This window comes from Pelecanus crispus, chromosome 1 (genome assembly GCF_030463565.1).
Source record: "Pelecanus crispus isolate bPelCri1 chromosome 1, bPelCri1.pri, whole genome shotgun sequence".
NCBI lineage: Eukaryota > Metazoa > Chordata > Aves > Pelecaniformes > Pelecanidae > Pelecanus > Pelecanus crispus.
This window is the reverse complement of record NC_134643.1, coordinates 77,687,108-77,712,571: the sequence shown is the minus strand read 5'-3', so window position 1 is coordinate 77,712,571 and position 25,464 is coordinate 77,687,108. Positions and strand designations below refer to the sequence as shown.

At 41.3% G+C, this 25,464-nt stretch overlaps 1 protein-coding gene across 3 annotated transcripts in view; it reads left to right on the top strand.

Annotated features, from left to right (window-relative positions):
* Positions 1-25,464, top strand: part of ITPR2 (inositol 1,4,5-trisphosphate receptor type 2) — a 263,348-nt gene that overhangs the window by 39,922 nt on the left and 197,962 nt on the right. For all 3 annotated transcript variants that reach the window (XM_075727981.1, XM_075727982.1, XM_075727980.1), the window contains exons 3-9: positions 2,431-2,546; positions 3,724-3,810; positions 4,504-4,662; positions 10,532-10,630; positions 11,148-11,231; positions 12,317-12,463; positions 13,733-13,828. In XM_075727981.1, the coding sequence (XP_075584096.1) occupies positions 2,431-2,546; positions 3,724-3,810; positions 4,504-4,662; positions 10,532-10,630; positions 11,148-11,231; positions 12,317-12,463; positions 13,733-13,828 (788 nt within the window). The remainder of the gene's footprint in view (positions 1-2,430; positions 2,547-3,723; positions 3,811-4,503; positions 4,663-10,531; positions 10,631-11,147; positions 11,232-12,316; positions 12,464-13,732; positions 13,829-25,464) is intronic.

Genomic DNA, 25,464 nt, shown 5'->3' with positions numbered 1-25,464 from the left:
CTTCACACTAGATTTCCCTTCCCTCACCTGTTGTGTTACAAGAGGTGTTCCTGCTGTAACATGGTTTCAGTAACTCCTCACAAACTGTGAAGAGATGGGTATGTTGGAGGATATATGGAAGATATATCTCAGAGGAGCTAAATCTCCTCCTCTTCCTCCCTGTGTGAAAGAGTAGTTCCATTGGATTGACAGTGTTGAAAATGAGAATAGGATCTGTCTTGGTACCTAGCATCTTCTACAGAGAGGTTGTGAGTTTGACACTTGAATTTCCACTTATAAGGGTGGAACAGTTAGGAAACTTCTCATCACAGGTATGATAGACAAGACTTCCCACATGTGCTGTTGTGGATTGGGGAGCTGGAACAAGTCCTTGGTAGTTAGCAACTGCAGATGTTAAACTTGGTCTTGGAATTAGTGAGTAGGACAGCGCTGTAAAATAGAAACTGTCTGCTGCTGACCTGACTCAGTGGTTAAACACCCAGACCGTGACTTCAGGATAGTTCCCTATAGCTTCCCCTGCTGATGTTTTCATGTCAGTACTGGGTGAATGATGAGATTATACTGTATTTAAAAATGACATGCAAAGTTGGTAAATTCAACAGGGTTGCCTACACATTGATCCAGTGTGTAAGTTGGAGCTAGAGTCCTTGTTCTCCTCTTTGTCTCTTTCTTTTCTGTATTTTTTTGAGGAGCACTGTCTGTGCCATACTCTGTGCAATGTGGCTTTCCAGTGGTGTTGCTGAGTCTCTTCTTTGTGGGAAGGTTGCCTCATGACCAAGCAGAGAAGTGACATTGCTGATTCTGGCCAAACTGGGGGGTCAGCGCCTGCAAGATGTGCTTGTGGGATCAGAAGAGGAACTTTGTTCTTCTTAATCCAGCCCTGGGACAAAACCTCTCCTAATTAGGATACGTTGCTGCTATTACCTCGCTCTAGCTTGTGCCACGGTTGGGTGGCTGGGAGTTGGGTAGGAATAGTTGCTTCCCTCCTGTCTCTACCTTCCTGAGACCCTGACATGGACCAGGGAGGAAATTCTTCAGAGGTCGTTTTCCTCTGGGGGTGGATTAATCCTCAGATAGTGCTTGGCCATCTGTGACAGTTAAATATGGAGGGCTAATAGTTTGGGACAGACCTTCCTTTGACATTTATAAATTGCAACCAATTTGGGGAAGAGTTTCACACTACAATACGCTTGCGGTCCGGTATGTTCTTACTAGTCTCACAGCAAAACCCTGATTGCTAATTAATACTTTCCTGTCCCTTCCTCTTGCCAATTGATATGTGAGGGGTGTGAAAGGACAATTACCAACATTCGCTAAGTAAAATGCCTTTCAAGGCTAGCTTTTAGAGCAGTTGATTGGGACCATGCAAGACTAAGTATCATTTATCACTCTGCAAGTAGTTGGATTTGGATGAATCGTGAGCCTCTATTTCCAGTCTATACGAGTGTCACTGGCCCAAAAAGTCTTGAGTCAGGGAATTTCACAAAATTGAGTTTATTGACAATTAACTTTCAATTATTGATTCCGGTATTGGGAAACAAAGATGAATGATTGAACAAGCACTTAGGGAAGCACCCCTTAGCTTCCCTCCAGACACATCTCTCCCCCTTCCCAGTCCCCAGCCCCCTCGCTGCACATGGTCCCTGAGGGGAGGTGATGGGGGTCCGTGCGTTGTGACTTGCTTTCCTTTGCTGCACCTCGTTTCTTAATCTGCAGCTCCCCCATTGGCTGCAGTCTCCTCGGGGTGTACCTCCTCCTCCGTCATCATTTGTGCAACCACCCCGCTTGGGCGATTCTTCTCAGGTGGCCTTTCCTTCCTACTTACCTGTTTTTTGCCGAGGCTGTTGGACAGCAGTGATGTTCAGTTTGTCTCACTTTGTTTTTACTGTTAGTTCACTTTGTTGTTTTTACTGTTAGTTTTTTTGTTTTAATCTTAGCGAGGGCGCATGTAGACCCGAACACCGTGTTTACCTCCTTGGTGGCTTGCAGCTGAATGCCCGTACGATCCTTTGTTTCAGCAGTGCCAGAAGGAGCAGGGCAGCCAGATGTATGGTGTGCAGAAAGCAGGACTGTTTTTTCAAGGTTTCACATGCCTTCCAACAATGCATCTGCAACATTGTGCTGCAGCAAAGAGCGCTACTAAAGCAGCAGGCAGTTTTGCAAATGGCAGGCTTACAGCCTGGGACTCTGACAGAGGTTGCAGAGAAGTTGCACGGAGTGGGCACATGTGGGGCATTGAAGGCTTTAGGTTCAACTCGAAATGTTCTGCCACCCTGTTTATGGTATCGTTGCCATCAAGGTGTTTGGTGACTATGTTTAAACACCGGTATCTAGGCATTTCTGGAAAAAGAAAACCAGCCAAAGCATACTTACAAATGAAGGAAGTGTCTTTCAACGTTACTTATGAGTATTTTTTTCAATCTTCCACAGACTGCCTTTTCAAGGTGTGTCCTATGAACCGATATTCAGCCCAGAAGCAGTACTGGAAAGCCAAGCAAGCCAAACAAGGAAACCATACAGAAGCAGCACTGCTGAAGAAACTTCAAGTAAGAGACATCTGTATTTGTAATCTTATCTCAGTCTGCAGGCTGTAGAATTACAATAGAATGAGAAAGAATAATAACAAGTGCCTTGGGAACCACCATGATGGGTAGTATTATGGAACTTTATATTCTCCTTAGTGTTCCTACCTCCTGACTGGCATTTGTTGGCCCTGCCCTGTTTTTATCTTACTTTGGGCTGGGGGTTGTGCCTTTGCTATAAGCAAAATATTGCTTTTAGAAGTTTTAGAAAGTAAAAATAGAGTTGTTAAAATGAGCAGTGGGCCCTGGTTTAAATCATGCTATTATTTTAGAAGTTCTTTCGAGGAGTTAGGCAGAGGGGTGGACAGAGAGATGTTTTCAGTGCTTTAGTCTGGAAATTCCTCAGAATTGCAGTTGTCTTTGCTTTCAGCCTAGCTGGTTCTTCTCTGAACCATTGGGCAGATTCTATTTTGCATCAAATACAGTGTGGATGGAGCAACTCTCTGAAAAAGAGCTGGCCTGACATTCTAATTGAATGCATAAGACTAAGTGAAAACAAGGTCATATCAAAGCTGGTTGATAGTTTCATCTGCAGTGGAGAGGCTGCCAGTGCTTCCAGTTAAAAACAGCAAGGAAGGGACATGGTGTGTGGCTAGAGCTAGCTACACAGCAATTTAAGCTAGGAGCTGAGAGTTTGTTCTGTGGCTGTGTTTGACCCAGACTGTTGTGTTTAGCCTTGATTTTGTAATGTGTGACCTACTAGTTTTGTTTTGTTATACATGAACTCAATGTATTTGTAGGCAGATAAAAACCCAACAAGTAAAAGGAATGGTTGACAAGGAGGAGCTAATCATAGGCCCTTCTTTTTCCTCTTTCAGGATGAAATAAAGCACCTGGAATTACTTTTTGTGCTAGAAAATTTTTAAAATAGCATGCATCTCAGGTGTGATCCATAAATTGTGACTGAGTTTCTACTCTGGGTAATAAAAAACCAGAATCATTATACAGGGTCTGAGTGATTATAGTTCAGAAAATTATGCTGCAGCAGGATTTAGGTGCTAATATTTTCAGTGCAGTAATGCCTGCAGGTTGGAGGATGTGTTTTAAATGTGATGCCATTTCCTTTTTACACTGTCTGTTTCAGCAGCTGAATACAGGTACTGATTTTGTAGAGTTTAAAGAAATAATCATTCTCTTGCAGCATGCAGCAGAACTGGAACAAAAGCAGAACGAAAGCGAGAACAGAAAGCTGTTGGGCGAAATTGTAAAATATAGCAATGTCATACAGGTAAACCTATTGAAATTCATCTGCCTTCTCTCAGAGCTGGAAAGGGAAACAGTTGTTTCATTTCAAGGTTACAATGAAAATGAAACTAACCACTGTAATCTGGATTGTCAAGGGTCAGGTAAACAGAACTTGGTGAAGTTTACAATATTGTGTTTTTCTGTCTGTTTTAAAGCCTACCAGCAGTGCTGCAGATTCATGTTTAAATAATATGTCATAATATAAATTTTAGGTGTAGTTTTTGCTGCTGCGGTTTAGAATCTGAATGTAAATATGTATCTTTTATTTTCAAGATTTATTTCAAAATCGTATTATAGAGGTCCTGTGCAGCTCCTTTTAAATCACTGAAGTAATTTGTACTTCATGACATATAAATGAGACAGAAGTTATGTTCTTAAGTGCAGTACAACTTTCCTGTAATGGATGAAATTCCTGACGGTAATACTATTAATGGACCCTTGCCCTACCTGTGTAGTATATACTGCAAAATTGATCGCTGACACATTTCTCTCAATCTGAGATACAGCATCTGTTTTCCTAAACTGCAGTATACTTTGATAACTCTCTTCTAGTTTTATTTTGTCTTCATGTATGTTATGAAAAAACACTACAGTGTGAAAGCCTGTGCCCCTTCTTCTGACTGAAGTGAGAAAAGCAACAGCTGTACTAATTATTTTAATTATTATTTGTTCACAGTTACTGCACATAAAAAGTAACAAGTACCTCACAGTCAATAAGAGATTGCCGGCTCTGCTAGAGAAGAATGCTATGCGGGTGTCTCTGGATGCTGCAGGGAACGAGGGATCCTGGTTTTATATCCAGCCATTCTGGAAACTGAGGAGTGAAGGTGACAATGTAAGTGGAAATACTGAATGTGTAAGAGGGAGAAGGCAGAAAGTTTCCAGAAGATGCATGATTTCTTTACTACCGGCATAAATCATAATGGATTAAGTTCAGAAAAAAATATTTTAAACCGTGCTGAAGACTATTAGCTTTTACGTATAACTGGAAAGCGTTACCAAATTATATGGTCTGGAACGTGAAATGTTGCCACACTCTTCTGAGTCTCTGCTCACCTGTATTGGGGCATCTTTGTTGAGTCCACCGGTTGTGTGCAGATTTACAAAGCTGATAACAAGTCATAGTTTACACTAGAGTAAAATTTTTTTTTAAAAGTTTTTTTTAAGTATTCTGGGCACCATTTTTTTTCAAGAGGTCAGCAGAGAAGGTGTCTCAGAAATACACCAGGTTTCTTTAAATCTGTATCCCCCCTCAACATGAGAGTGGCGTCTACGATTGGAATTGGGTTGGATAGTTTGGTGGGTCTTTTCTGGGTAGGTTTCAGTAGGAGTCTTGCATATTGGTAAGAGGAAGAATATATAGGAGAGCTCTTTGCTTCAGATCTGAGAGTTGCGCCATGAGATCAAAACACGGTTCTTCATTCGGTCGGCTGTGGCTTGGTTAAGTGCCCGCTGTGGAAAATTCAGATCTGTCTCTGGGAAGGCCACATGATGAACTTGTGTGGTTTTATATTGTAGACCTGGCTGGGAATATTTGGCCACTCTCCCCTATGAAGTAATCAGTGAAAGAGCCCTCTCAGGATCGCAGACAGGAATGCCTTTTTTTTTTGTGTATTTTCTCTCATTAACTTTGTGGTTACCCAGCTCTTGGGATGCTATCCAGGATGAGTGTGGTTGCCTGCAGCTCCTTTTGGCAATCTCTTGTGGGGAGGGGAAGGACTGCATTCCCAGCTCCTGGTCCGAAATCCCTAAAGTTATAGTCTTTCCCTGCTCCACGCAGTGATCAGAAGGGTATGTGAAAAGCTCCCCTTTTCCCCAAGCCTGTTGCAGAGAAATGCAGCAAACATGAGTAGCCCTCTGGGGCACCTCTGCATGGCTTTTTCAGCTGGGAGAAAGAAGTGTTGTGGTTCAAACTTTAACCTGGTATTTCTTTACCTTTTTTGAAAGAAAAAAAGGTGACTTACTGCTTTAAGGTTTTGGCTTATTTCTCAGAATAATGTCAGCTAGGCATCTTCTTAATTTCTCATGCCCTCATGCCTGGGAAATAAGTGCATGTCATGCTCTCCAGGGTGAGGACCTGGGGTTCCCAGATTGTGATCTGCAAAGCCATCGTAAGCCCTTACAGCTGAGAGCAGCAGAATGTTCTTAAGCCTTATAAGTCATCCTCAGTACTGCAGAGTGTTTGATTCAATTTTACACTGTTGTGGGCACATAAGAATTTGGAAGCGGGTTTGCTGGTCTGAATCTGGTGGTGGGGTTTTTTTTGGGTTTTTTTTTTTTTTTTTTTTTTTTTGCTGATCTGGTTTGCAGATCATTGCAGGGATTGCTGTAACATCCCGCTCCACAGACCTCTCTCCTAGTTTGTTCCCTGTAGGGCTGTATTTGTCAGGCTCTGAGCTGCAAGGGCTGCATGGGAAACTGTCAAGTTTACTCCTAACTTAACAGCCACCTTTGGAACCTGCCTGCTGCTCATTTTCTGTCACCAGGTGTTGTCTTTCAGAGCTGGGAGCTCGCCGCTATATTTTACAGAGGGAAGTTTTGAGACCCAAGTTTTTCCTCCTTTCTACCAGGCCCAAACAGATCTGATAATTTTCTTTGCAAACTTCCAGTGCTAATCATTAGTCCTTTGGTAGCTTTCTTGTAACTGCTGTGGCACATTTCCACCCCTTCAACAGTTACAGAAACTAGGCAGCTGCTGGAAGGGGGACAGGGGTAGCAAGCAATGGGGGAAATCCTGCATTTGCATCTCGCAGACAGAGAGAGGGGCCAGCCTTGTACCCACTCCTTCCCTCTCAGTTACTCCCAGAGATGTGCCCATTAAAAGGCTAGTTTTTGGGGGACTCATCTACAAAGCACCTAATACCACATAAGCTGGGGCCACTTTACCCACTCACTAGGTTAGCTATTAGAGGACTTACATTGTTTTGTCTACTTGTCTTCTTCTGACCTCTCAGTGCATGGAGTTAGCTTGGTATATCAGGCCCTTACTCTCTTTGGAAACTTTGGGGTTTTTTTATTTTCCGTTTCTGTGCTGTAACAAGGAAACTCCCGAAGAAAACACATTTAAGGAAGTCTTTAGAACAGTGGAAGTGAATATTGAATTACTGCTTGGATGACTGCTACTGTGTCAGATAACCCAGGCAAGGTAGATCCAAATATGTTATATATCCTAAAAGAAACGAAGGTGGTTTAGCCTGGGGGAAGCTGTGATATAGGAAGTTATGTGTGTGACTTTTCTGTTAGGTCATCGCAGTTGTTAGCCTTGGGAAATATTTTAAATATTATTTTTCTGAAGGAGGATTAGCTTGGCTTCATTAGCAACTGATTAGTTATGCAAGTCAATGAAAGTAGTGAAAAAATAAGGCTGAAAATTTACAGTAATTGGCGTAACTGCAGTATTTTATGCAGACTTTCACTAAGCATATACCAGCTCTGCTTCAATGGAAGATGTGACTGATTAAGGCTGGAGCAGGTTCCAGTTCGGCTGCATAGCAAAATGTGCACTGATAGCAGGATTAGCTCTGTGTGGATTGTATTTTCAGTTGTCTACCATTTTAGTGGTTTGAAAGCTTGATCTTGCAGCATGCCGAGGGAGGTGGTCTCAGACTTGGGGAATGCCCAGCCATCTGTGGGAAAGTTCTGTTAATCCTCCTGATCTTTGAATTGTGTCAGCAGTGCCACTGGCAGATGTGGTTATAACATAAAAGCAATGGAGGTGGAGTAGCAGAGCCTTTGGTGTACCCGGTAACCTGCTTGGATAGTTAGTCCAAACTGAAATCACTGCTACTGCATCTTCACAGCTAATAGAACCTTTTGTAACTGCCAGTCTTTGTGATATACTACACCTCTACTGGAGCATTTGCTCCTACTTCTTGGTTGCGGTGTAGATTTAGCTGTCAGGTGGGCTTACAGAGTTTATATGAACAACAGAATCGCTCTAAGTGGTGCCAGCACTGGTCCCCCACTGAGAAGATGGAATGCAGTCAGCTTTGAATGTGGCTGTTCCCGCTCTCAATGTACACTCTCCACCAAGACATGGGCAAGTAGGGTTGCATGAATTTAGAAATTACCTTGTGCAGGAAGACCACCACTGCATCCAAGACTGAAGGGCGTTGTAGGTTTATCTTGAATTCAGAAGCTGAATTGTCATTGGCTTCCCTATGAACTTAATCATTCTTTGGAAGTTTGTTATCTAGACCAGAAAGGGTAAAACTTTTGCCAAAGGAATCAGGAATGAAATCATGGAAAGCTGTGTGTCTGATGTAGCTTTGATGAATTCATGTCTATTTGTAAGGAAGGAATCCCAGAGACCTGTCAAACTATTACCCACTGCTGGTCTACAGCATACTGTGGCTGGCTGTGCCCAAGCGTAGCTGGCGAAGAGGAGAAGGAGCTGGTGTCAGTTTTAATTTTGCAGAGCAAAACTTTGGGAATACATTGCTCTGTCTCCTATAATCTCCACATAGTACAATTGTACAGGCAGAAATATGGGCACGTGGGCATGTGAGTTCTCTGCCTCCAGTGTTTTGGGCATGTTGGGGCATTATTTGAAGCCAGAAATCAAGTGGGTAGGGGATGGGAGGAACTCAGAGCAGACTTGCAGCTTGCCCAAGGCAGCTGTGTATAAGAGAATGGGATTCCCTTTTCACTTTGCTTTCTTTTTCTGCACCACTGGCGGAGGGTGTATAGGAAACAAGTGCTGTGAAATTGCCTCTATTTCTTCCTTCCCGACCACCTACGAAGGTTTGAAGCAAGAAGAAGAAAGGAAAAGAACATAGGATATCTTGTTGCTTCTGTGGCAGCTGGCAGAGCTGGCCAGCACTGAGGGCAGGTTACTGATGTGGACTTGGGGCAGGGTTGGAGACTGAGACGGAAACCATGACCCCACGTAACAGTTCTTCCTCAGATGTGTGCCTACAGCAGAGTAGCTGTGTACATCTCCTTTCCTCTGGTTACTTCCATGGTAGTCACAGGCTTGCATTCAAAGATACCTTCCCCCTGCCCCTTCTTTGTTTTTTCTTTTTAAATAAGATGCTCAATGATGTGCTCTCTTACTAATTAGGTTGTTATAGTCCTGGTGTACTTGCAATAATTTTGAAGTCCTGATTCCGCTTTGCAGGATGCAAGCCTGATGGTTTTTTGATTAATGAATTGTCTGGTCATAACTTCTTAAAATGGGCTGTAAGTAATGTCTGTGTGAAGCATGGCATGCAGGAATGTATTGCATAAGTAATGTATCTTAAAAGCATCTTGTCGTTATTTTGGTTCCATTAGTGAACTTCTTCTCATTACTTGGATAAAATAGGATTTCTACGTGTAGTCTGAGCATGATGACACTGTCTTTTGCTACTGTTTATTTTAGCTGTGTTGGTAAAGAACAGGCAACCTTCTTTTTCACCTCTAATATGTGGGCCAAATTCACCTGCGCTGAAGTTATGTGAGGCTGAATTGGGCTCTGCTTTTTCATAGGAAATGTGCTGATCAACGCAGAAAGCATTTTTTGTTTATTTGTGTTCCAAAAGGAAGCATGGCTTACGCAGCATTTCATATAGTAAAAATCACATGTAGCCACTTGTCTTCGTGTGTGTGTGCTTAAAATTGCTGTGAACAACATAACCAAATGAGGACCCAGTGTCAACCAATCTATGTGGATTGATTTTTTTTTTAAAACTATTTATTTTTTTCCCCCTCCCAGGTATGAATTGAATTCTTCATATGCATGTCTCAAGCACTTCTTAGGTCAAAGACATTTTCATATATTGTTTTTCCTTGTCTATATAAGTAAAGAATTGCAAGGGCATGGGAATTTGCTTGCAGGGAATCAGCTAGGAATTCGTCTTGTAGAGAGAAGGTCTCTCAGCTGATGTACCTGCTGCCTGTGCTGAGCTCCAGACACCGTTTAGGGAGTAACAGCAGAGGGGATGGAGTGTGTTTGCCTCTCTCTGAATTTCCAGTGATTTATGTTCCTTTCTAGATTGCAGTCATACATTCTAAATCGCAGAACTCCTGAGCCTGTCATGACATTTGCCAGAAGATGGTCCACAGAGTTGGGGAGTCAGTGGGCTAAAGAACTCTTGTCACAGGCAAATTTTTAAGGCTTTTGTGAAATGAAAGACACATTGATGGGAGAAGGTTGGCTGACAGCAAGGGAGGGAAAAGAGTCTCGCTGCCTGACTACAGATTACTTTCTAAGCTTTCTCTGCCTTTTGGCTGCCCAGAGAGGTGGTAGAGGCCCCATCCCTGGCAACCTTCAAGGCCAGGTTGGACGGGGCTCTGAGCAACCTGATCTGGTTAAAGCTGTCCCTGCTCACTGCAGGGGGGTTGGGCTAGATGACCTCTAAAGGTCCCTTGCAACCCAAAGCATTCTATGATTCTATAGATCGGATAAAGAGTAGTTAATGTAACTTTTAGATTAACTGAACTGCTCTTGGAATTCATAGGTTCCTGTCTATTTCATGATCTGGAGTTTCTGCTGAACCGGGTGACATGCTTACTGAGAATGCGAGGATTCATTAGTGTGAAATCTTGAACCCAAGCATTTGCAGAGGCATGGACAAACAGCTGGTTTGTGAATTGTCTGCAAATAAATTCACTGAGTGCCATTCCTAGAGCATGCATTTGAGTCATTTTCTAAAAATGTAACATTACTTCATTTTATTGGATAATTACATTGGTCTAAATTCCATTTTATTTCTGACTTCCAGGTTGTTGTGGGAGATAAAGTTGTTCTCATGCCAGTCAATGCAGGGCAGCCTCTACATGCCAGCAACATTGAGCTTCTAGATAACCCTGGCTGCAAAGAGGTGAGTTCAGTGGAGGGAGGAGGGGTAACTGCTGATCTGAGAGGTATTATATGTTGTTCTTTACTGATAACCAGAACCCTCCATGAGCCCACCGTGGGCTAGATGCCAGTATTAAACATTGGTTCCAGCTTGGCCTCAAAAAACCAAGATGAATTATACTTATTCTTGGCGCAGTTCTGCCCGGCACTGGAAGCTTTGTGAGCTTTGCTTGGGTATCTGAAACTCTCACTGATGTAAGAGTAAGTCCTCTTCCAACAGCTCTTTAGGTCGTCTTTGGTAGGCTGTCAACAGACAGAGTAGCATTTTGCCCACTGAATCTTCTCCAACATCAACATCATTATTAACACTTGAGAGCTTCAGGGCCCATGTTAGGAACTGTACAAATATGTAGCTAAGCCATGTCCCCTGCCACCCTAGATGTGGTGTGGTCTTCTAGAAGAATAGAATGTCTCAAAAAGATAAGAACACCCTTTAAGACTGTAATTGTGTTTTGTTTTGTTTTCTTTTCCCCCCAAAGGTAAATGCTGTCAACTGTAACACGAGCTGGAAAATAACTTTGTTCATGAAATTCAGTAGTTATCGAGATGATGTACTGAAAGGAGTAAGTACGATTTTTTTAAATCATGCCATATTTGACTGTAGAGAAATATTACATGGTGGAAAAAAAGAAGAAATGAGGACTTTATGGAGCTCTTGAGGATTCCTCACTACTGTCCTTCAACAGCCAGAATATTTTTCCTTTGTGTTATTGTCTTACTAAGTGAAATTGTCTGGATTGTACTAGCTTCCAGCCCCTTTTCCCTCCCAGAGACAACTGAGGATCCATGAGAAAAGATGAAGTTCAAGCCCAGAATGATGAGGGCTCTGTACAGAATAGATGTGACACTTCAGTTTATGCCAAGATGCTAAAAGCAGGTGTAGCAAGCTTACAGAAGGGAGTGTGGCATGAAAGATGACAATAGCTGTAATAAGACAATGTAGCTTTAAATGCTGAGGGATTGCACAGCTTCATGCCTCCAGACCACTCCCTGAGATCACTTACATTTCCATTTTAAAGAAACACATTTCATTTGTCCTCACTCATACCTTAATAAGTCATTATCAACTGGCTATTTTTCAGTAGGTATCAAGGTACCAGCAGTTTTCAAGGAAGAATTTGAAAAGGAAAATGGTATATCTTTGTAGACCCATTTGGGGATAGTGTTTCAAACCTTGGGGAGAGGCAGAAGGAAGCAAAAATGATGCCAGCAGAAGAAATAGAGAGGGGGCATTGGTTTTGGTTGCAGTGTAGAAGAGATGAGGTAATATGATGTTAGAAAAATTTGTTCACTTTCCCTAAATACTAAGAGAGATTAGAAATTAAAAATCCATTTAGTAAAGTTAGCTAGAATTAAAAATCACCTTTTGGTTAACTGTTGCCCACTGTTCATTGCAGTGTTCTGAAACAAGTTCTGTTTTCACAAAAGTGCGTGGGTCTCCTGCAGGACTGAATTATGCCATTTGATTTCTAGACTCAGTGCTGAGATTGTATGCTCTGCACTTGGTACTTGCTGCAGTAATAGGAAACTAATAAATCTTTTCTTCAGATCAGCTCTGTTGACATCACTGGAGCTAGTACAGGTGTAGAGGATGAGTCTCATGGCTTTGCCTACCACTTAATAATACTGCTTTTTCATATTATTTTAGGGAGATGTTGTTAGGCTGTTTCATGCAGAGCAAGAGAAGTTTCTGACCTGTGACGAATATGAGAAGAAACAACATATTTTCCTTCGTACTACATTACGTCAGTCGGCCACTTCTGCAACAAGTTCTAAAGCACTGTGGGAAATAGAGGTATTTTTTCTTTTTATAAGTATTTTAGGACCTGAAGGCAAGGGTTCAGTAAAAATACTTCACCATGACATGAATCATTCATAGCCTCTTGATATGATCATGCACCTCCCTGTAACTATTACTATTTTATGAACCGGATTGTGTAGGATGAACATTGAAGAGATGCTTTATTGCTCTGTGTGTGTGGAGAGAGGATGTTTTCTTACCATATTTACCTGCACTAAAATGATGAAGAGTCAAATTCAGACTTGACGTAAATGGTGTGATTTTATGAAAGCCAATTGAATGACACTCATGTATCCTGAGTTCTGGGTGTTTATATTTGACTTCATGTGCAATATAGAAAATTGAAATTTGTGACTGACAAGAAGTCTCACAAATGTGATTAAGTCCATTCTTCTGCAACAGGGCACATCAGCATCTGATTAAAGTTAGGCCGAATAAAGGTATTGTTGCTGAATGGGGGTGATTTTAAGATGATTAGCAAATATATTTTTGTTTAACTGAGGAGCATTGGAAACTGGTATGTCTCAAACTCTTGCTATTACAGTAATGCAACTCCTATACCCAGAAGTTCTTATGTGCTGAACAAACTTTGTTCATTTAAAACAGAGCTCCTCGCTCAGGCAATTGGTTGATTTTTGTCTGAGTAAGGACTGTATGGAATAGAGTGTACTGTACTTGTAGTTATTTGAGATTACTCCTTAAGAGAGACAGGCACTGCTAGGTTTGAACATAGCAAATCACCCACAGCTCGGTCAAGGGGAAAAAGAAATAACCTGGGATATTTCAAATGATATGGGGCTATTTTATCACTTGAATGAAAATTTATCAGAAGCCCCTAGTATTGTCAAAAATAGAGCTGGTATAAGTGGTGAAACAATGTAAGAGAGTTTGAGTTTTGCTTTTAAGTAGTGTCTATGGAAGCATAGAGCAGCTCCACTTACTTTCCTGAGCTCCAGATTCACACCATGCCACTTTGCATGGTGTGAATTTGCACAAGCAAAATTTGGCTCACATGTTTGCAGGGAGTAGATTAATGAAAACATGGACAGTAATAGCATGAGTATTTCCTGGTACCTGGCAAAAAATAAATGTAAGTAGTTGTTATCAATGGTGGGCTTAGCATGAGCACAGAATTCTTCTTTGTGGTAGACTATTTGTAATTACGTAGTTCACATAATTTTATTTGGAGTGAGCTGTAAGAAATCTCAGTGATCTAAGTATGATCTTGAGGAGCACAATTAAAATCTGTACTTCTTCTTTTAGGTTGTCCATCATGACCCTTGCCGGGGAGGGGCAGGACAGTGGAATAGCTTGTTTAGATTTAAGCATTTGGCAACTGGAAACTACTTAGCTGCAGAGGTAAGAACGTCAATTAAACAAGTGGTTGTGTGCTGCCTAACCAAGTACTATACATGTCCTGCTAATTCAGAAATGCCATAGTAGGTAGGTCCACAATGTAGGTCTCTGAAAAGATCTCACATCAGGACTGAATGGGGAGAAATGGATGTGCACTGCTGTGTCACGCTGTATTGCTGTATCCAAGGGTTGCAGGGAAAATTTTCTGAACAACAGGACACTAGTAGGTGAGTTCGAGACAATGTATAGCCTTAATTTCAGCTGTGCTGTTGAATCTTGAATGGCTGTTTGTTGTCATGGCAGCCAGGGCAAACACCGCTGTTAAATATCCACCATATTTGCACTGAAAATCCTTGGATTCATTTATCTCTCTGCTCTTGTTTGCCCTTGATTTTTGGAGCTGTGTTGTGATCAGTCAAATATTCTTCTTTGCTGGCTTAGGCGGCCATATACAGATTAAAGCTTTTAGAGTGGAACTGAATACAAGGTAATCATTGAGCTTGATCAGAGAAGTCTGTGTGCAGGCACTAGAACAGATACTCTAATCTGCTCTAATTCAGGAGTTGTCATTCCTTTTTTTCCCCTGCAGGCTCTAGACTTCTTGAAAAAATGTTTCTGTGGTGCTGATTTCAGTGTGTTGATCTCTGCCAGCCAGCATCTAGTCTAAGGCATCTCTGTGTTCTGTAGAAACTCGGGGAAGGACAAACTTGTCGTGACCATTGGTGTCATGAACAGTGCATTGTGATTATAGCAGGTTGCAGTGTTTTGCTGTTGTGCTTATCTTTTGACTGAGAAAAAAAAAAATTGAATAAAGAAAGGTCTGAGGAAATCCTATCCCTTTTGGTGGAACAGAAGGTCCAGGAGAAGGAGGATCTTGCAAGTTGTCTGGTTATTATCTGGTACTTTATGTTAAGGCAAAATAGTGTTGTGACTCCCCAAAAGAGCAGCTTAATATCTTTTAAGACCGATAATTATCTTTAAAAATAAAATAGGGCTCTTGACAAGCTGGAAGAGAGCAGATAATACCAAGTTAATGAAATGGGAGAGCCTTGGATTTTTCCCTGGTTGCAAGAAGCTGTGAACTTTTAAAGTCATATCTAATCCATGTTAGAGCTGGTCTGTGTCCAAGTTATATCAATGGAGTGAAAAGTAGTTTTTTTCCCTACCGATTTAGTTAAGTCTGTGCAGGATTGCCTCTTTGACTTATGCATGCAAGCATGAATGTGAAAATTTACAACTAGAAAAGCCAGTTATAAATCACTGTATGTTAGGGAATCCCTGAAAAAAGACTTGCTCTAACTGGATTGAGTTATGTTTACAGCAGTACAACTTCCGTATGCAGACAAGTCCTTAGTATTCCCAGGGTGCTGCTTTCACTTTCCAGCTCCTGTCGCAGCCTGCACTGATTTCAGAGCAAGAACAAACAGGAGCTATCAAACCTTTACTTATTTCTAATTATGTCAAAGCCAGTGTCAAAACATAAACAGTGGACCACCAGGACAGATACTGATATTATTTTCCATCTGAGACTGAATGTAATTTGGATCTTTTCATGGGTTTTAGCAGTAGCTCACAGTGTAAGTTAGAAACCTGGTAGGCCTGCGTGGTGAAGAGCATCATCCCTTTAAAGGCAGTGGGCCAACATGCCTTAACTGCTCTACTCTGCGCTGCAGCCTTCATACTGCAGCAATGCTTTGGCTTGGCTGAAGCCAGCTGGCCTTATTGTGTAGTTAATATTGGCTAATAATAGCTAATTGTCAAGTGGCAACCAGTACTCCCACCTAAGAGACGGTTCCTTTTTCCTCTCTGCTTACAGCGAGAGATGCTCTTAGTAGAAAGATTTTATTCAGACTAGCTAGGCTGATGGAGAGTCAGGAAAGGCATCAAGCGCTCTGACTGATGGGCTACCTTCTCCCACCATACCATATCTGCTCAGGGATTTTCAGGAGAAAAATCTTCAGGTGAAGAGGTGTCACACTACGCTGAATGTCGAACCTGAGCTTAGGTCCTTTCTACCTCTGGAAAGGAAATACCCATCAGGAAGACTTGTAATATGGAGAGTATGATTGGCACAATAGAGTGAGAGCTGGAAGAGCATTTGAGTTGAACAGAGGTGATGTGCTGTGACTGGAGAGCAGCATTAGCTACTGTATCTATGAAGTGTAAAATACCTGCTGGTGGAGATATTAAAGGTACCACTGTAACAAAAACCCATGAATTGTTACTTTACGCAGTTCACATGTCAGGCACAACACACCAGCCAGACATACATGTCAAAGATTTACAAACAGGCAGGCAGACACCTAATGTGCGTGAGCTAAATTTAAATCAATTGGGCAAAGCTTACTGAACACTTATCTGTGCTCTTGCAGCATAGGAAGATTACTCATGGTATGGATTATCAACAGTGTCACACATTGCTATGGCCGGATTCTGTTTAAGCTTCCATGATAAAGATATCTAAAGTGGAATAATAAGTACAAACACATAAACAAAATTCACAAATCCTTTAAGCATTCTCTTGTTGGCTAATGATACAATTTCTGTCACAGTTTGAGCAATTGTAAATGAGGATTGATCACTGTTTATAACCATCTTTACCTTACTTCACCCTTCCGTAAACCAGCTTGATGTGTACCACAGAGACTTCTGCAGTGGAATCTTGCATGGATCAAGTCTCAGACAACGAGCAGAAGTGTCGTTCACCTGGATGTCTCCTTTTGCTCCTCCGCAGTTAGGCTTGTACCTTGTGTGAACTGTGCTGTACCTTCTTTTTCTCTGAGGCTTCCTGTGCTAGATGTAACTGGTCAGCCTGATTCGTGACTCAGTGGGTCCGAGCCATGTAGTGAAGGGATGCCACTGCAGCTTGTTAAGGCCAGGGGATGATCTGGGGACTAAGAAAATTCAAGACGCTTGCCTCAGAGAATTCAGGAATTTAAAACTAATAAACTCACAGTGGTGTCAATACTACAGTAAGTAAGTTTAAAGAAAAAAGTGAGGCAATACAGTTGTTCAGTAAATAAAACATATAGGTGACTACTTGTAAATCTAATTCTTGTAAACTTGAGAGCGTGAAGTCGGGATGTGTTAGTCCCAATTTCCATGTTCCTAAGAATCACAGTCATCCAGCTTTTGTTACCTTTCAAAGACTGAGGGTCCTCTGATACCTCTGGCTTCTGACACAGTCTCAAGTAGTGACATTTCCTTTAATCCTCTTTCCACTTGGCATTACTTAGGGTAATTTTCATTAATATGCTTTGAAGTTCCATAAAACCTACTAATAACATAAAGCAACCTAGACTCTACTACCAAACTCAGGGCTGAAGGTGAGCCACCCTGAAAGACCCACTGCTAAAGGAGACCCAGTGGAAGACATTTCCTAATTGCACGTGGCTGCATTGTCATTCCCCTACTATTATGCACATCCTGGGGACACGGTCTGACACATCAGATGCATGTATGCTCTCACACAATTACTTAAGGCACAGGAGGGGTATACTGAAGAAAGGGTTTCATGTTTGGTGGTAAGACTTGGGACATTGGAAATCTGGATAGGCGGTAATGTCTCCTACATGTCCGGCATTTGGAATCCTGAAGCCACTGGCTCAGACATTTCCAAAACATTGAAATCATAAAAAAGTTGTACCAAATACTCAGCTGAAAAATTGGAAAGAGAAATTCTCTTCTGTGGAGACAGTGGGAGTTCTGCTGTTAGTGTCAGAAGGGCTTGATTTCACCCGAAAGAGCTGAGCCAGATCCTTAGCAGGAGATTTAGACACTAAGCCACCAGCTAAGATCCAGGCTGCTGAGTTTTATTCTCATCTTCACAGAGTCAGCAGTCTTTTAGAAAAAGTTCTGTAGAAGATTCTTTTTTTAGCCCTGGTTACAGCAAAATGACCCAAGTTATTTTGAATTTTTATATTTATGAAGAGAGGCTGTAAGGTTAGGTGAAAATTGAATGCTTCAAAGTATCAAAGACTTTCCCAAATTTTTTTTAAAAGTCTTTTCAGTGCATGTACCACATGTAGAACACACCCAAATCTATCTGTCTGTGTGTGGGAGCAAGCTGCAATTTATTTGAACAGCCTTTCAAATGCTGCAGGTTGGGACTGCACAGCTGTGCCTTTCTCATGAACACACCTAACCTTTTCAATATTCTAATCACCAGGATAAAAGTCTCTTTGAACTGAATATCAGCTTATCGATTGTGCTGAACCAAAACATGCACCTTTAATATTGTTCTCCATGTGTATAGCAGCTCCAGTTCTGTGATTTCTAAACTGGGTAATCTGTACCAAAACTATTAACACTTGTTGTATGAGGATGTTAAACAGAAATATGGGTGTCCATGCATACGTATATACACATACAAGAAATGCAGGGAAGTCTGTCATTTCATATTAAACTTCTCAGGTGAGATGGATATTGCTAAAATAATGACAAAATATATATGCAAAGATCAAATCACATGCTAGTCTCAGATATTGCAGTGACAATAGATAAACCACAGTACATTGCTTGTGAAACATTGTGAATATGTACAGTATCACAGTGCAGAATTTGTATGGAAAAATCTGTGATAATTCTGTTTTACTTAGTTGAATAGACTAAACTAGAGTTACTAGATACCTTGGCCAAGATATGGCAGTAAATCTGGTGAGGTAATTGTCTTTAACACTGAATTAACTATACTATACTAAATGAATTAAGATAATACAGGTAAGATGGCAGCCTTAATGTTTATCTTCTGTTATTCTATAAAATTGTGGCCATAAACAAGGGTTCAAATTATTACTGTGTCTTCCAAGGTAGCGCATAGAGTACTGGTGTTGCTCCAAAAGGTAATCCGTGCCCTCAAGTTCTTCTAGATGAAAGAGTGAGAACAGGCTGGCCAATGCAATAGGTTGAAGCAATGACCTTGGAGGTAATGGTAGAACCAAACATACTTTTTCTGACTTGTAGTGTGCTTCATTCATTAAACCAAATTGTTGCTCATGTAAAGGCCCTCATTCAGTGAAGCTCTCGGGAGCAGCCTTGTCTTTGAAGTCAGTAGAACGTGAGCATTTATGTGCTCAGGGGTCAAGGGTGTCTCGGATACTGACCTGATGGGTTTGGACTTCCTCTAACAGTTTTCACTTGTGCAGCCACCCCCTGGACTTCTTTGACCATTGTAGGACTGAAGCCTCCACAACAGCCACTTTTAAATTCTGCATGTGAATATACTTAATAAATGGCTTGTACAGGATAATGGGGATGGCAAGCTCTTTAGCGCATATTCTGGTGATGGACAAGTCACAGAGATAAAGGTGTCCACTAGCTAGCTGCTTTGGGCAGAAGTAGCAATCTGATGTGTATCCCTGATGCATGTCCCACTGGAAAACTCCTCTGGCTTTCTTATAGGGTTTGCTTTCTTCTTTCTGCAAGAGTGAAAGTGCAGGGTTTAAGCTGTTGAATGGATCAGCTCTGATCAGAATTTTGTTCTAAACTCTTTTGTTAAAATCCCACATGAAACATACTTCCAGCTTTGGGGTTATTTTAGCTCAATGGAGTTTCTTTTGAAGGTAGGAATGATTGAAGCCAGTTGGCCCAAGCAGCACAGGGTTACATGCACATGAGATGACATGACAATTATATGAATATTCTGAACTGAACAGGAAGTGCAGTCCAACTCACCAAGGCTGTAGTTCAGTGGTAAGAGCACTTCGGTGGCAATGTAGGCTTGCAGATATGTCGTGTTTCTTTCTGCAGGTATTTGATTGCGGTTCCGTGACACAATGTGCCATCCCTGAGGTAGCATTGGCACAGACTCCAGGGTGCAGGAAAGAGGGAATAGTCTGTGCTGTAAACAGGGTCACTGAGCTAAGGCATGGGGGTGTGAGGGGTTGGGGTGGGTTAACAGGAACCGCTGAAGCCAGCGTCAAAGGTCTTGCCTTGTGCGACTGTCAGCTGAATTTCACCTTGTGGTGGTGTAAACACTTGCAGAGAACCCTTGAATCAATGGCCAATAAAAGTTACTCATATTTCTTGGGTCTTTCCTGAATAATTTCTTCCCATATTATCTCACTCTACTTTTTTGTCAAAATTGTCTGAGTTTCTTTTTAGAGGAGCTTATGTACATCATTCACTTTACGTTGAGAACTGCTGTTAATCTTGGTTTACATTCTCTTAAATGGATTTCTGTTATGTCTCAGCATTAAAAATATTAGCCTGCCATATGATATATATCATTATAATATGCCTTTATCCGGGTGGACAGAGCCATACTGTTCATAATAAATTTAATCTTGTTGCAGTAATCACTTGATTTGGATCGTGGTGAAGACAGCTGAGTGCGTGTTCAAGTTAATATTGATAGAAAATAATCCACTCCTGCCTTCTGAGTAGGGCATAGTTAAAGAAGTGGAACTTGCTGCCACAAGAATAGAAAACAAAGTGTTTAATGAGATTTTAAGAAAGATTACATATGTGTATGAGTAATAGTATCCTCAGCATTAGCTAAGACAAAAAAAATGTGAAAGGGAAATCAGTTCTTAAACTTGAGGCTATAAAGTGGGATTAAGCCCTTGGAGCCCTGGAGAAACTTTCTCTGTAGTTTTATGCATTTATTTTTCTTTCACCATCTTAAACTGTGTGGAAAACGGAGTACTGCATAGGATGTTTTATTAAGGCAACTAAAATTGAGTATTTGAAGGCCGTAAGTTGAGCCTTTTGATATCCAGTTTTTGGAAATTGGACTACTGACAGAGATCTTTTGTGTTCAGGAAGCAAAAAGAGACCACTGTTTGCCGGTGGTATTTTTGGGGGTGACATGGAAGCAAGCCTTTGCAGAAAAATTTATTCATCCACTGATCATACAGCTCATGCAGAGGAGGAGAGCATAATGGTAAATGCTTTGTGGTTCCTTCTGCTCTTAGAAACAGTAAGGCAAGTAACTGGATAAAAATGGCCTTGTTTAAGATGTGCAGATACCTTTTGCACAAGGATAACAGTTTGCAAACTGGAGAAAGTACCAGAAGATGGCAGCAGCCACCAAGGCCTTCATACATCTGCTCACACATTTAATTTGTTGGTACTGTGGGACCTCCTTACCTGGAGATTGCTTCAAAATCTTCCATTTCAGTCGGTTTTTTTCCAGTCTCTTTGATAAATGTTAATGCAGCATTCTGATTAGTTTCTATATGTTGGGCTCAGTCATTAAAGGTTCTTGTAAGAAAAAGGGCTTGCCAAGGTGGCAGGGTGAACTCAGCACTGTAAGCCTTACCTCTGTTTTTCACTGTCTCATAGGAGGCGTGTGGTTTTGTTTTAAAGCTCTGTAGGTGGTGAAGGATAATTTACAGCCATGCATGAAGAGATGGAATAGATCCAGGGACTAGAGGAGGAGGATGGATTACTGATTCACAGAGCCAGTCTGACCTGTTCTGCAGACTTGGATGTGGCTTTTTAAAGTGACAGAGTTAGAAGCTGTCCATTTAGCAAAACCCAGGTCTAGATTTTCCAAGGCTTTTAAGAATCTTGGGAATGCAGCTAAATTTCTTGACCTGACTTGTCTGGACTTTGGTGGAAGTTAGGAGCAACATTTGCATCTGTCTCTGTGCAAATACCTTCAGAAATGTGAATCTCAGAGGAAGGATTTTTTCCCCCAGCCAACTAGTTTTGCAGTAGTGATCTGTGAGCCTGTGTTCAGCTAGGCTTTTTCAGTCCTGTCTGAAGTTGGCTGCATTTGAGCTGTGTTTGTATACATATGAGCTTTAGGAGGAAGGGAAGTGTCAAGCCATTAACACAGCATTTATTGTCATTTAGTCATTATAAGGACCACTTCTGTTATTAAAAATAAAACATCTGCTGGTATTGCATTTTGATGTGTTCCAGAACAGAAAATGTAGACATGTAGTCTGTTCTTTAGTGCATTTTTTTTGCTTATTATTTCAAGATTACTTAAGAAGCTTTCATTCAATTATATTTGTACCTCTTTTTCTTTATTTTTGATGCTTCATGGAGGTTTAGAAGGATTCCCTCTTTTTTTTTTTAATTGTTGTTGGGAATTTTTTTTTTCTTAATGGTAGAAACTTCAGTAATGCCTAATTCAGTCATCCCTATTTATTTCTGGGAGAACCACTGAAAGGCATATGGGATATTAATATTTAGAACATAACCCTTGAAGAGATGAGGATGCTTTTTCATATAGTGCATGTTGGCATGGAGCCGCTGAAGGCTCATACTGAGGTTATGGCCCAGCGTTCAGGTTAGACTGAAGAATCTCTTAAGACATTTTTCTTCCTTTTGACTTCTCTGCAGAGTGGGATATGGCCGTGTAGGACTGAGCACCAGGTGTCGGTGAGTGGTCAGGTTCTCTGCCCTTGATGACAGTAGAAGCAAAGGGACTTCCCAGTCACCACTCTCTCCTGGCTTAACGTAGAGCTGCAAGTTGCAGCAGCTCCAGCTTATGCCGCTGATGTGAGACCTTTAAATCAGTGGCGATTTAGGCATACCAAAGCACTGGCCCGCCATTGCTTATACAAGCAGCTAAAAATGCCATCAAGACCTTTCTTCTTATGACGAGGGTGAATAATTGGGACAGGAAGGTGTCAGAGCTGATTCTCATCCCAGTTTTTGACTAGCAGGTAGTTCCCCCCTGCAGGGATGGCTGACCCTGCCCACTCTGCTTGTGCTGCATGGGGGGCCTGAAGCAGACAAAAAGATTTGGCTCTCCCAGCGCTCCCTGGAAGTTCATCTGATCTGCTACGACATGGCTCTTAAGCAAAACAGCAGCAAAATACAATCCTGAAATAAAAGGCCTTTTAAGATTTTTAAACTTTCCTCAGATGATGATTATCAGGAACTTTGTGCCGATGCTGTGGCAGTGTTGAATAGGGTTTATCGAGGTAGAGTCCTAGCCAGAGTCTTTCTCCAGCAAGTTAATAAGACGGCAAAAGTCCTTTGAATACCTCTGAAGTCTTTGAAATTGTGCAGAAGTCCTTTAGATTTATCGAAAGCTAATCAGTATGACATTAACAGAGAACAAAGCAAGCCTAATGAAGATGAAAGATTGAGAAGTGGAATTTTTTTCTTTTGTGGTGGGTTTTTTTTTTTTCTGAAACACTTGCCCTTGTTGATTGGGTAACAGGCTGTGTGTTAACAGGCTGGTTATCAAATGAAATGGGAACTGTTTACGTGTGTTGAATTAGATCCTTTTATTCTTTGTCAGGGTTTCCTTCATAAATGTGTGCTTTAACCAAGTTGTTAAAATGCTCATTTAGCTGAAGTTTGGCAATCTAATTCTTTCCCTGACAAGATGTTTTCAATATCCTTTACCTAGTCAACAAAATTTGATTAAAATCAGCATGGATGTTTCTTTCCCCAAACCGCTCTCTCTCCTTCTTAATTAAGAGTGTCCAAGAATAGCCTGTTTGGGTACTTTCTGTGCATTCCTCTGTCTAGGAAAGCAGCATTTGGTATAAGGGTGAAATGCCAAACTGTCCACAGTATGGACTGAGAGTTATGATTTGGTTGTTGGACTGTAAAGCATATCTTACTACGTTGAAGATGCAAAAATAAAATTAAAGCCAGGAATAATGTATTGGTGAGAAGTTGTTCTGCTCAATAGTAGGACCTCAGGAGATTATGCAGTGTTAAAGGCTATTGAAAACTTTAAGATCTAACTTTGACTAGCTTTAATCAGTAGAGATGTCATCAGTAGAAATGACAGAGCCTGGGACTTCTGGCACTTGATCTAACAGGATACCTCTCAGGATTAGCAGGGCACTTGCATTCTCTGAGAGCCAAATACCAGAAGTAAACACGCATAGGTCAAAGTTGTCTTCCTACTATGCAGACTCTGCAGGAGGATGATCACATTATAAGGGCATTAGGCAAAAATTCAGGAATGAGATTCCATGCCCTTCCAAATATTTTTAGTCAGAAATGGTTAAAGACTTTGTTTATACCTCAGTTTTCCACCTGTAAAAGCTGGCTTCTCTTATGTGTTTGTCACACATACTCTCTACTGGGGGCCTTCTGGTGCTCCCACAGTACAAGTATATTGGCATATGTATGCATTCCTGTCCTTTTTACATGCCACCGTGTACAAAGGCTGAACATGAAATCTGTCTGAGACACACCAATTTTTATGCACCCAGCAGGACCACCTGAAATACTGACCCTAACCTTTGGGCTCTTGCAGATACCCCGTGTAGATTGTGAGTTGGGAATTTGGCTTCTTAGGAAAGTGTACAAGTAAATGCAAGTTCTGTTTAGCTTTAAAGAATGTATTATCTTCTTTGTAGTTGTAAATCTTTCTATAAATGTCAAAACAGTCAATGATTTTAGTGTTTAAAAACACGATCTTGTGTGGTGGTGGCCGCCTTGTGGCACTGACTGTCCATGTCTGCTCACAGGTTTGCTAGGCTGCTTCCAAGCTCTCTTCTCCCCAGTAGGTTGAGTCCAAGACAATTTGAGGTCCAAGATACTTCCTGTGAACTATAGCGTGCAAATTGCATTGGCAGTTACAGTGGTACTTACCTGCTGATAGGGCCTTAGCATAAAGAAAAGCTCATGCAGCGCATAAGTCAGTGTGCACTGTGTGTGTGAAACCGTAATGTCTTCCGTCATGCTGCGATGTGGAAGAAAAATTCATGCGGTAGCCCCATTTTCTGGCATTTAGATTTTATGTAGGCGGGCGGATGTGTAGAGTTGGGTCTGGGTTCAGCAACTGAAAAAGATGAAGTGTTTGTGGTGTTATAAATCATTGTCATTGGAGCTGTGAGAGCTGGTTACTTTAGCCTTACCCAACTGCAAAATCCCCACAATAGAGCTGGCCTTCTGCGTGGCAGTAGAGCGAAGGATGAGCACAACTACTGTCAGGTGGCCAGTTCACAGCTTCACTGATGCGAATTGTCTTCTGCCCTTCCCTGGTTATTCTCTACTAATGCAGTCTGTGTTACTTGACGTAGATCGCACCTCCCTTACCACCATATAGCGATTGCCATTTTTCTCAGGTGGTTAGGTTATGTGGCCTTATGTAATGGGTGAGTGTTGGGCTATTATAGAGAGTCTCATGAGTGTGCCATAACATGAAATGAGTTTCGAGATTTTTGATAATATTTAGTCTTCAGCCATGAGGAAGCTGTACTCTCATTTTATGATACCTTTTTCTTTCCCATCCATGGAAAGGTGAAAAATGGCTGTACCTAAGTTTGTTGAAAAACAAGCAGCAGAACATTAGGATTTCTGGACTATTCTGCATTGGAAAAGAAGCTGTTGGAGATACACTCTAATAAAAATAACACATAATGAAGCTATTACAATAATGATTTATACAATCACACTTGCTTGAGCTCTGCAATTTACAATGCATCGTGTTCTTACTGTGTATTGTCTGCATGCACCTTCCAGTGGCATTGTACTGGAATATACAGTACTGTATTTCAGCTACACTTCAGTAACACTGCAACTTCAACACATCCAGTGACACAAAAATCTTCAAGATGGTTGAGCTTAAATGAGGCCCATTTTAGCATAGTGTTCTTACTTTCTAAACACCTGCGAAGAATTTTGATTTCATCAGCAACAACAGAAAAAAAATACTACTTTTGTTATTTTCAAGGATTCTTTTGTTTTGGAGGCTTATTGAGGAACATAGA